General features: G+C 40.4%; 1 protein-coding gene across 1 annotated transcript; it reads right to left on the bottom strand.

Moving 5' to 3' along the window:
- Window positions 1-4,970: 4,970 nt before the first annotated feature.
- Window positions 4,971-12,326, bottom strand: LOC114459314 (nuclear RNA export factor 1-like). Its single transcript, XM_028441602.1, has 17 exons — window positions 12,154-12,326; window positions 11,982-12,065; window positions 11,622-11,726; window positions 11,133-11,213; window positions 10,577-10,646; window positions 10,088-10,176; window positions 9,863-9,970; window positions 9,656-9,765; window positions 8,944-8,980; window positions 7,485-7,553; window positions 7,271-7,326; window positions 7,051-7,158; window positions 6,893-6,951; window positions 6,286-6,401; window positions 6,161-6,203; window positions 5,990-6,068; window positions 4,971-5,157 (listed from the first exon to the last, which is right to left on the bottom strand). Exons 1-17 carry the CDS (start codon window positions 12,256-12,258, stop codon window positions 4,971-4,973), a joined length of 1,506 nt encoding a protein of 501 aa, XP_028297403.1. The 5' UTR covers window positions 12,259-12,326.
- Window positions 12,327-12,500: the final 174 nt, after the last annotated feature.

Raw genomic sequence — 12,500 nt, 5'->3', positions numbered from 1 at the left:
ATTCAGAGACAGATGTCACTGTAAGGCTACATTGTATGTGACATTACATCAGTGGTTCTCAACCTTTTTTGTGTTGTGACTCCATTTTATTATCATTTTTTTCTTTCTCCAATTAGCGTTTGATAATGTTTGTTGTTGCCAGGATTAGTGCTCAAAGTGACAAGATGCACCAGCTCAGATATCCTTATACCGTTTATGCTATTTTTATACTTATTTCATTTCAACTAGATTTTTATTTATACTGTCGTCTAAGATTGTTTTGTATATGGTGTTATAATTTGAATTAAAAAAATGAAAATAAAAAAATCTTAAAAACGCATATTTAATCTGTATTTTTCTATTATAATAAATTATTAGACATTTTAGAGGACCCCATTTGAATTCCAGGCGACCCCACATGGGGTCATGACCCCATGGTTAAAAAACATAATGAAAGCAGTGTTTTTCAAGTGTGCAGTGGTGGGGGGTACATGGATTCAGATTAAATGTCTGAAGGGGTACGGGACTGTGAACAGTTTGGGGAAACACTGTAAATGACAAACCATCATAGGAGTCTGTTGTTGACTAGGGGTGAGTATTGACAAGGATGTTGCAATACGATACGATATTATCACGATATTCTACCCAGTTAATATCAAAATTAAACGTAGAGATGAAAAATCAAGTTGCTGTATATGTTCATCAGTAGATATTGATCAGTCAGAGGATGAATTGAGTCAAAACTATTTGCTTCAAAATCTCCTTTTTATTATTTATTATTAGTGTTTTTACACATTTTCACTGAAAAAAAGAAAATACAGTGTTACACACTGACATCATAACATAAAGTGCAACAAGTTTCTTTTCACTAAAACTACTGTGTAGAAGTCTCAAAGTAACCATGACAACATAATGACGGCATTGTAACAACTGTAAGTGAGAACATTAATGATAAATCACCCTGAGTTACTGATAATGCACAAAAATAACAACAAATAATTTCTCCTATTGTATCAGTTTAAACACTGATCTGAACAGATTATATGAAAATAAAATGTCTGTGAATACATAAATATTGCAGGTATTACACACTGCCATCATAAAATCAAGAAACCATTGCAACAAATTGAAAGCATTGTAACCACTGAAATATTGCACAAATACACAAAAATATTAATTAAATAAATAAATAAATCTATTTAAAATCAGCACCAAAAAAATCTCAATATACTGTGAAATCATTTTTTTTTCACACCCCTATTGTTGACCAGTAGTTTAACTAGATCCACTCAGCATGGAATAAATAAAAAACAGGGTTTTACATGTATTGTAATGGTAGAAAACAACCTGAACTGGAGTGGGTACAGAAAGAATGAACACAATTATCTCACTAACAATGTGATTTTATTACCAATAAAGCAAGCTGTGGTTTCTGTAGGGGGTCAATGAACTAATGTAACTAAAAGACTCAAGACCCAACAGTATTCAGGTCAAATATCTGATGAAACGGTTCATATGAGTTCACTTTAACTTTATTCTATACAAAAATACAAAGACTGTTTTTCTTTCTTCAACGATTTACTTTAGGAACGCCACGTCTGGGATCTTTCCCGCCGTCTGAAACAGAAACAGTTGCTACTTTAGACATCAGCACATTTAAACCATGACGTGGATTGTTTAGAGTCGTGTCACCTTTAACTGAGTGAAGATTTGTGCTGCTTTGTTCAAGTCCCACTCGTTATCCTGCAGACACCTGCAACACACAGACAGTGTTTACCAGTGAGCTGTGACATTCATCGCTTCCTCTGTGGATTTACTGGACATTTTACTCAAAGGTTCGCTCACCTTTGCTCACGCAGTGAAGCGCCGGAGGAGAGGAAAAAGAGCCGGTGCGCTTGTGCGCCTCCGCCAGCGCGGCCGACGCACACCGTTACCGGGGATATTCCTCTCTAACGTGCGCTCACTGTGTAACAAAGTGGACGAACTCCAGCTGCTGTTGGGTAGAAACAGAGACTTCTCCTCATCTTCTGTTCTGTGCTTCACGGAAACGTGGCTGTGTGGAGCGGTACCGGACTCTGCGCTGCAGCTGGCCGGCTTCCAACTTCACAGAGCGGACCGAGACGCGGAGCTCACCGGGAAGAAGAAAGGTGGAGGAATCTGCTTTTATGTGAACAGTAACTGGTGTAACGACGTGACAGTGATCCTCCAGCACTGCTCTCCTCACCTGGAATCCTTTATTATCAACAGCAAACCCTTCTATTCTCCCCGTGAGTTCACTTCATTCATCCTGGTTGGTGTGTACATCCCACCGTCAGCTGATGTGCGCGAGGCACAGCGCACACTCGCCGACCAGATCCTGTGCATGGAGCGGACCTACCCGGACTCTTTTATCATTGTGCTTGGTGACTTTAATAAAGGGGACCTCTCACACCATCTCCCCAAATATAGACAATTAATTAAATGTCCGACCAGAGAGGAGAAGACACTGGATCACTGTTACACCACACTAAGCAGTGCTTATCACGCCGTTTCCCGTGCTGCACTGGGCCAATCGGACCATTTGATGGTCCATCTGATTCCTTCATACAGACAGAGGCTGAAGCTCTGTAAACCTGTGGTGAAGGAATCTAAACAATGGACCAGTGAAGCAGTGGAGAAACTCCAGGAGTGTTTGGACTGGACTGACTGGGATGTTTTCAGGTCTGTGAACAGTTCTCTGGATGAGTTTACAGACGCTGTGACGTCCTACATCAGCTTCTGTGAGGACAGCTGTATTCCATCAAAGACCAGGGTGAGTTATAACAATGACAAACCCTGGTTCACAGCTAAGCTCAGAGGGCTGAGGACAGACAAAGAGGTCGCTTTCAGGAGTGGAGACAGAGCCAGGTACAGAGAGTCGAAGTACACGTTTGAAAAGGAGGTGAGAAAAGCCAAACGTTTGTACTCAGAGAAGCTACAATATCAGTTCTCTGCAAATGACTCGGCTTCTGTCTGGAGAGGGCTCAGGCAAATTACAAACTACAAGCCCAGAGCCCCTGCTGCTGCTAACGACCTCTGCCTGGCCAACAGTCTGAATGAGTTCTATTGTAGATTTGACAGACAATGGGACAGACCTGACTCCAACCCCCCTCACACCTCTGACCAGCCTCACTACAACACCTTCACCCCCCACATCAAAGCTACAGTTTCACCCCAGCTGCCTACAGAGGCTCTCTCCCCTATCTTCCCCCCCTCCTCCCCCCCTCCTACAGAGACACCTTTCTCCATCAAAGAGAGAGATGTGAATAGACTTTTCAGGAGACAAAACCCCCGTAAGGCTTGTGGACCGGACTATGTCTCTCCTTCCACCTTAAAGCACTGTGCTGATCAGCTGTCTCCAGTGTTCACAGACATTTTTAACACCTCACTGGAGACATGCACCGTACCAGCCTGTTTTAAGGCCTCCACCATCGTTCCTGTCCCTAAAAAGCTGAGGATCACAGGACTTAATGACTACAGACCCATCGCTCTGACATCTGTGGTCATGAAGTCCTTTGAACGCCTCATGCTCTCCCACATCAAGGACATCACCGACCCCCACCTGGACCCCCTGCAGTTTGCCTATAGATCCAACAGGTCAGTAGACGATGCTGTAAACCTGGCTCTCCACTTCATCCTCCAGCACCTGGACTCCCCAGGCTCCTACGCCAGGATCCTGTTTGTGGACTTCAGCTCTGCTTTTAATACAATAATCCCAGCTCTCCTTCAGGACAAGCTTTCCCAGCTGAACGTGCCAGACTCCACCTGCAGGTGGATCACAGACTTCCTGTCTGACAGGAAGCAGCACGTGAAGCTGGGAAAAACCATCTCTGCTCCCCGGACCATCAGCACTGGATCTCCTCAGGGCTGTGTTCTTTCTCCTCTGCTCTTCTCCCTGTACACCAACAGCTGCACCTCCTCTCACCAGTCGGTCAAACTCCTGAAGTTTGCAGACGACACGACCATCATCGGTCTCATCGCTGATGGAGACGAGTCTGACTACAGGTGGGAGACAGACCGGCTGGTGTCCTGGTGCAGCCAGATCAACCTGGAGCTCAATGCTTTAAAGACAGTGGAGATGATAGCAGACTTCAGGAAGAACCCAGCCCCCCTCACCCCCCTCACCCTGGGAGACTCTACAGTGAGCTCTGTAGAGTACTTCTGCTTCCTGGGGACCATCATCACTCAGGACCTCAAGTGGGAGCTGAACATCAGCTCCCTTATCAAAAAAGCTCAGCAGAGGATGTACTTCCTGCGGCAGCTGAAGAAGTTCAGTCTGCCAACAAAGATGATGGTGAACTTCTACAGCTCCATCATCCAGTCCATCCTCTGCTCCTCCATCACCATCTGGTACGCTGCAGCTACGGCCAAGGACAAGGCCAGACTGCAGCGTATCATCCACTCTGCAGAGAAGGTCATTGGCTGCAATCTGCCCTCCCTCCAGGACCTGTACGCCTCCAGGATTTTGAGGCGTGCAGGAAAGATTGTGGCCGACCCCTCCCACCCCGGTCATAAACTGTTTCAATCTCTCCCTTCTGGTAGGAGGTTTCGGTCCATCAGGACCAGAACCTCCAGACACAAAAACAGCTTCTTTCCCTCTGCCACCATCCACATGAACACACCCCAAGTCACCCACTGAACCCCCCCCCACCCGATCACCACCTCCACCAGCTTGATACCTGCTGCACTGTATATATATATTTATATTTATCCTATTTATCCTTTATTCTCTATCTATCCTTTATTTATCCCTCATCCTTATATTTATCATTATTATTATTATTATTGTTGCTGGGTTGTTCTTTGTTGTTTTGTTTTTATTTCTTTTATTTCTTTTTGTTGCTTGTTTTGTGCACCAACCACCAAGTCAAATTCCTTGTACTGTCCTCAAAACTGTACATGGCAAATAAAACATTTCTGATTCTGATTCTGATTCTGATCCCAGTCTGGTAGACGGCATTAGGAGAGGACACCTACTTCAGGGACCATTCCAGCTTCATGCCTGACTTCAGGGAGAAGGTGCTGAGCATCTCCTGCTGTGGGGCAGTGAGGGTGGGCACTGGGCTGGAGGAAGGGGTCGGGGCAGGCGCCACAAAAGCTCTGCTGATCTGCTCCGTTGTAGCCATTCTGATGAAGAGCTGGTCGTTGATGATGCACAAACTGTTCAAGTATGAACGAGGACCACAGGGTTCAAAGGTTAGAGACTTTCTATGGTGTTAATATTACAGTGTTATAGGGCCACACCAAACATATTGTTACCTACATATGTGTAGAACTGTACATATAGAACTGTAACATGGTTTATCAGTTTAGCATTAAACTATAATTGATAATTTTGATAGAATTTTCATGGCAATTACAATTAAATAGTCAATTATCTGAACTCAATTACAATATAATCATGATTATGACAGCAAGAGATCTTTTAAAATTACAATTATAATTATGGCATAATTGTAATTATCAAATAAGCAATTACAATTATAATTGACCCCAACCCTGATTATATTGTGCTACAATGCAAACAGATGTTGGTTTGATATATTTGTTAAAAGTTGTTTGTTATAATTATCATTATTATTATAATTATTGATATGAGAAATAAATATGGTAAATTGGAATATTTTGAGATTATATTATTTAATATTTATTACTGCACAAAAGTACTGAAAAGTGGTATCGTTGAGTACCGATACTGATTTACGAGTACAAAGTATCGGTTTAAATGTGAAAGGTGCCCATCCCTAGTAATCTCTACAATAACAATGGTTGTTGTGTAAAAGCATTATGGTTTATCATTTTCTTTTATGGACAAATAAACATACATTAGGTAAATATAGGAAAACACAGAAAACACACGTGGTGAAACAGTATTTACTGACATGAAATTGAACATGCAACCGTTTGTTCATTCCAGTCATACTAGTGGAGGCAAGCATTATCTGAAGCTACAGCTGCCAATCAGCACTTTGGTTTTAAGTGTGTAACCTACCCAGAATTCACTGCTGGAACTGTGATGAAAACTCTGGAGAAGGCCCTTGTAGATTCTTTAGATTTATCATCTACAACAACTGAAAAACCACAAAAAACCCAGGAAAGCGTTAGTGAGCAACAGATGAGCTGCAGTGGATCTTCTTAAAACCATGACGACTAAGATACTGACCTTCTTTGAAGACTCCGCCCACTGTGAATGACAGCAGCGTATTCTGTGAAAACAAAGCAGTTTGGCTGAGTGTGAACAACACAAATGATGTAACTCAGTGTGTGGCAGATCAGACGTGAACTCACTGTGTAGGCGTTTACGTCCACGGTGAAAGAGGTGATGTCATGCTGAGTTTTTGGCAGCTCGTTGAGGAGCGCCACCACATTCAGCCGTTTGTGCTTTAGCAGATGGAAACGCATCGCTAGGGCAGGTGAAAACAAGACAAACATCAGGTGGGCTCCATCATTACTAGGGTTGGGTATCAGTTACTACTCGCTACTTTTTCAACGCTTCTGGTGCTAAATCATTACTTTAAACTAACTTCAAAATCTCAAAATGCCCTTTTATTTCCAGAGCCAAATTTAACATATTTAACTAAACAAATAAACTATTATTAGATCAAATTCACATCAGGGTTTCCCACACATTCATTTATTTATGGAGGATAATGTCATGCACCTTCTTTTAGGCCATGTTTTGTGCATGTGCTACGGTTAAAAATGAGGCCATTGATCAATGATCTGAGCAGCGGCACCGACGTCATGTGTATCAAGTAATGTGTGACACCAAAATCTTTGTTCTTATTGGACCCGGTTACTAGCGTTTCCATGGGAACTGGTCCCACACTTGTTCCAGGTTTCGGTACCCAACCCTAATCATTACAAGTCATACGTTCACTTCAGGAGAACTTACTGGAGTCTTTGGTCCTCTTCAGGTTTCTACTGTCTTTGAAATATTCTCTCAGACCGCTCCTGAAAAACAAAGCCAGAACAAAAAATCAGCACCACTCAAAGAAAACGTAGCCATTTAATCAAAGTTATACACCTGTGTGTGTGTGTGTGTGTCCTTACCTTGATGGATTCTGGACGTTGTACGGTGTTGTTAGTGATAATAATGCGTCATCATGGTAGGCCCCCAGCAGTGACTGTCTGTCTCCAGAGTCGTACACACTGTAGTACCTGTGAAACAAACAAAACACACTCTGCATATCAACACCAATCACTGATGTCATTTCCTACTTATTGTTAGAAACGCTGTGAAGCGACATAGAGAAAAGTGTTAGAAACTCACTGTTGCAAAAAGCGCTGAATGTAGACTTTAGCGTCATCAGAGCCAAAGCAGCTTCCCTGTGTGATCACATGGTCAACATTTAGCAGGAGAAATGAGACGTTCATTACAGAAAAGGCTTGAATCTAAAAATATAGTGGCTTCTATATTCTTGTACTTTGACAAGTGACGTTTTGAACACAACAGACACAGACAATTCAGCATCACACTGACTAACCTTGCAAGGTGGGAGAGTGGTGGGTGTTTCCACATCAAAGCCAATGTGTGGGGGGAGGTCATTTCCATCCTGATGAGGGACAATACACAGTTTAGTACAAGTTGGAAAACATCAGTTCATTTGGTGATTATCTGGTGTTATTTGAAACACGACTGACACTGGCCATAACATTATCCTTAAAAACCACTGGACCAAAACACAAACTAAACTCAAGGTACCAGAACAAAGCCAATCTGTGACCTCTGAACTAATCTGGTTGGTCCAAGTGGATAAAAAAAACTCAAACTAAATGAAGCAGTAATAATAAATATATAGTGACTGGTACATCATACTCAGGTCTGAAGCTGTGGAACTCATTATCCACAGAATTTAAAACCATATTGAGTTTAAAATGTTCACTTCTAGGGTTTAGTCTTGGCTGAAAACAAACCAAAGTAAATAACACTGAGTCTGTGTGAATGTATGTGGGATCGTGTGTGTATGTGTGTGATTGTAAAAAGTTTTATACAAATGTTGTATTAATGTATTTTATTATTGTAAATTGTGTAAAAAGGCCCAATCAGGGACATGAGCTGTGAATTAGCATTAGCTAGAAGCTCTTTATGCGTCACATCAGCTGTAAACCTTTATTGTTATTATGTTGATTACATCGTCTCTGAAAAATAAATAAATAAATATTTGGGGGAAACAAAACTACTTAATTATTTGAAGATTTTACATCTTGTAAACAAGTACAATATACTGTACTTATAGCTGCTAGATATGATCATTTTATTTTTTAAATTAGATAAAGACATACTGTAGACCTTACATTAATATATGTTAGATCACTCTAAATGTAAAAGGTTGAAATTGTTGCTTGGAAGTTGATTTCATTCTTATCAGGATTTCTTGCGTTCTTCCCACAGGCAAGGAAGACAGTGGTGGTTTGACTCCATTTATGTTCTGGTTTGTTCCCGTGACATCACATCACTACGTGAGGCAATCAATTTCAGCTGGATATATAGAACTTTCTGTGTAAGCCCCAAAATACACTTCTACCACTGTTTTGCCACAACGTTCAGTCTGTGAAAACACCAGAATTGTGTTGAGAAGTCTATTTGACAGAGTTTTTAGGGACAAATGAGAAATCATGATAAGAATTAAGAACACCTCTATCCTTCCATCTATGGGACTCCACATCCCACAATGCAATGCACAAAACTCAGAACAAACTTTCAAGCTGCAATTTCCTTTCTATTATTTTGTCATGCAATTGATCTTTGAGTCATAGATCTATGGAGGCCTACACCATGTCTTTTATCTGATAGATAATTATTGTTCCCAGCAGCTTTAACACAACTGATAATTGACAAAAGGACGTTAAACACTAAGGTCCTCTAGTATCAAAACTATGCTGGTAGAAATGAAGACTGAGTGACCATAAACTGCTGATGAATGAATGAGTGAGTAGACCTACCAACTTCAGAAGCTGGGGAAACTTCTGGCACACAACACTGGTATGGAAACAAAATTGAAAAGCAGAGAAATTAGTATGAGAATTCATCTTCCTCATTGTTGAATATACGCTAACATACATGACCATGTCCCACGTTCACCTGAATGCCCACCCTGGAGTGTACTTACCAGCAGGTATACTCACCCTCTGCCCCATTTTGGTGATACACACAGATTTGACGTAGCAAAGCAACATATACACAAACACGGTCTACCAGTTTGAGTTGAAAACTGCCAAACAAACGTTTTTTTCTAAAGAGAGAAGTGATGCGCTACTGGGAGAGGTGGTTACCACCAGTCTGGTCTTAACTCCTCCCCACTCTGGTGAAGATGCAGGGCAACCAACGAGTCACTGTCACTCAAAAACAAAACAGAGTCTTGGTGAAAAAAATATCAAGTACATTTTAAGTGCATTGTTAGACCCTGTGATTTAACACAGCCATACACAAAGCACTTTTCTCAATTTGGACATTGTTGGGTTTTCCTTTGTTTACAAGTTCTCCATCAACTGAGGGAAAATTCAGTTATTCATTAGGAACAAAAACACACAACAGCAGGTTTGACACACGTTGGTTGCATGCTGTGGGAAACTCAGATATAAGACGTTGGATTAGTAGAAACTGCCTTCGTTAAAGAAATCATCAAAACATCAATTTTGGATGAAGAAAACTGACCTGACGTATGAAGATGGGTCTTTGAAAAGGTCACAGAGAGGGTTTCTGACCAGCCACAGCTCCACCAGTTTCAGCCCCTTCAACTTGTCCAGCTCATGTTCGCTTTTCAGCTGAGGAACAAACAGGAAGCCGGTAGGCGTCAACACATGAACCTTCAACACTACTACACAAACATGACAATGAAAGCCTTGGAGCGGCCAGTCTCACGTCGTTGTGTGAAAGGTTCAGGGCCTTCAGATGAGGCACTTTGGTCACAAGCTCGCTGAGTTCATCCAGTCTCTGGATGCAGTTGTGACTGAGATTCAAGCTTGTCAACTGCAAAGAAAACATTGATTTCATATGGTCTCGACTTCACTTTGATGATCTAACTTTTAAAGTATCCACAGTATATGAAGATACACAGATTGTTGCTGATTGTCGTACGACCGTTACCTGAGGAATGTTTTCTTCAATGATCTTAATGACGGCCTCCATGTTTGTTTTCCTGTTTAAAGCCACTTTAATATCCTGTGAGACCAAGTCTGTTTCAAAAGTAAACATAAAAGTTTCAACATTCACGTCCACTTATGAAAGAATCCACAAGGTAATATTTCATCATGAACAACACAATTCAGAAGATTTAAAACATTTTAAGAAAAAAAAATAAATAATAATAATAATACATTATGAAACCAACTGTAATCAATGAATAATAATTCTAACCACAAAAATGTAAACTGTATATAAAAGTATCACCTGGTGCTTCCAGCCTGTTAACCCAGTAACACATGCCATTTAGATTGTGTTTTAAAAAACAGTGATTGATAAATATTTCCACTATATAAAACAACACATCCCCAATAAAAGGTGTTTTCTTTGAGATGTCAAAGGAAGTGGCCAACATTGTGAATAATCTAATGCCAAAAGAGGTGGTGTGGTTACCTGGGTCTGTGTGAATACTGGTCAGATCCAAAGCTTGCTGTGAGCCATCAAAACGTTTTGACATGCATTGCTAGAAAAGAGAAGAAAAAACATCTTTAAAACAGTTCAAAAACATTCTTTTAAATCAGGGATGCTCATAGTTAACTATTTAACCATTAACAGACAACAACTTTGACCAATTAATGCTAACATACTACTTTCTGCTAAGTTCTAAAAAACAAGATGTACTATTGTATGTACTATTTTGTATGGATGTTAACATTTGGCTATGGTATTATTATTTAAAATAACTAAAAATGTCCAGTAAATTCCTATACATAATTCCCATGAAAAGTTTCTATTTTAGAATATTCCCAATCTTAAATTCCTTTGAACATTTACTGGAAATCTTCCACCTCTTTGCAACCCTAATTGTGTCACACCAAATTTAACACATTTAACTAAACAAATAAACTATTAGTAGATCAAATTCACATCAGGGTGAAATTCACTCCCAGGTATTTGAACTCCTCCACAATGTCCACACTGACCCCCTGGATGATTTGTTATCACTGACCTTCAGATGCTCCAATTCTTCAACCTTCAGATTAGGGAAGAGGAAGTTGGGGGGATCACTGCGCTTGATGTGTACCGCCACCTTGAGGAACATCAGTCAAGAAAAAAAACATCACAAACTAATGAGTGAAAACAGTAATGTAGAGCCTGTGAGAACATTTAGCAAACAATTCACTAAATGCAAAGAATACATTTATCAGTAAACATTGTTCACTGTGAGATGCACTGGACAAACACTGAGACCCAGTTGGTGGTTTTGACTGTAGTTTTCTAAGAAATCCTTGGTCATTTTTAAGTATTCAGAAACATTTGTAATTGGTGTTTTCAAACTGAAGATCCTGAAGCTCAGTTTTCAAGCCATTTGCATGAAAAAAGTAATAAAACAACATTTATCATAAAGGCAGGTGTACGTGAGCTCAAGGCTGATAACAGATAACACAAAGTTCTCATAGAAGTGAGTTTGTGTTTCCAGTTGTCACCACAAACGTACCTTATAGCCATCACAGTCTGTGACCTTGCGAGAACACTTGCGCAGGGCACTGGCAGTAGTGAAATCATCAACGTAGAAATGAACGTTATTGTGGTCGTCATGAAACTAGTAAATAGAAAAAATGCAATTAAAATATAGCATTTAGGTGATTGTTAGAGATATAAAAAGTATTAGTGATTATCACAAGTAAATAAAATAAAGGAAAAAATGTTCAAACTCACTGTAATAATCAACGTATACAAAGGATGATAAATACAATGATAAAGCAAAGGCATTTCCTCCATACATCTCAAGTGATAAACAACATCTTTTTTATCTCAATCACTTATTAGTAAATGATAAAATCCTGCCAACATTCACCTGAATAGGAGTGTAAGGGATGGAGCAGATGTCCTGTAGAGCTGGCACTAACCACTTCTTGTCATACTTTTTGCCGTGAGGAATCTGTTGACAAGGCAAACAAATGGGGATCCTGTTAGACCAATCACAAAGCAGATTAACCAGATGTGAGTGTGAGTGTGAGCTTACACACCGTGATTTTGAACCAGCCTGTTCGGCTTCTAGTTCCTCCTCTGAAAGCTCCTCTCCCTCCTCCTCTGCCACCTCCACCTTTGCCTTGTCGCCAATCTCTGTCCATACGACCGTCTCCTTTGCAAAATTCTCTCCCATAAGGATTGCTGAACAAGACAAAATAATACTAATGATGATGATTTCTGTACAAGAGCAAAAGGCAAGTGACCAAACAGTTCTAAGGATTGTGGGTTTTCATGGAAAGTCTTTTCTGGTTGTAATGAGCCTTCTGTCATCTGCTGCTATCTGGTCTCTGAAGAATACTGCACAGTTATATCTAATTCTAATCCAATTTGAATTAGGTTCAAT

The sequence above is a fragment of the Gouania willdenowi genome, unplaced genomic scaffold (genome assembly GCF_900634775.1).
Source record: "Gouania willdenowi unplaced genomic scaffold, fGouWil2.1 scaffold_294_arrow_ctg1, whole genome shotgun sequence".
NCBI classification, from domain to species: Eukaryota; Metazoa; Chordata; class Actinopteri; order Blenniiformes; family Gobiesocidae; genus Gouania; species Gouania willdenowi.
This window is presented reverse-complemented; position numbering and strand designations above follow the sequence as displayed.

Excerpts from the sequence above, each read along its gene's own strand:
- LOC114459314 (XM_028441602.1), bottom strand. The coding sequence starts at position 12,258 with ATGGACAGAGATTGGCGACAAGGCAAAGGTGGAGGTGGCAGAGGAGGA. Across the intron at positions 7,327-7,484 it reads CCACTCTCCCACCTTGCAAG|GGAAGCTGCTTTGGCTCTGA; the intron begins GTTAGTCAGTGT and ends GTGATCACACAG. Across the intron at positions 6,069-6,160 it reads GGGCGGAGTCTTCAAAGAAG|TTGTTGTAGATGATAAATCT; the intron begins GTCAGTATCTTA and ends GTGGTTTTTCAG.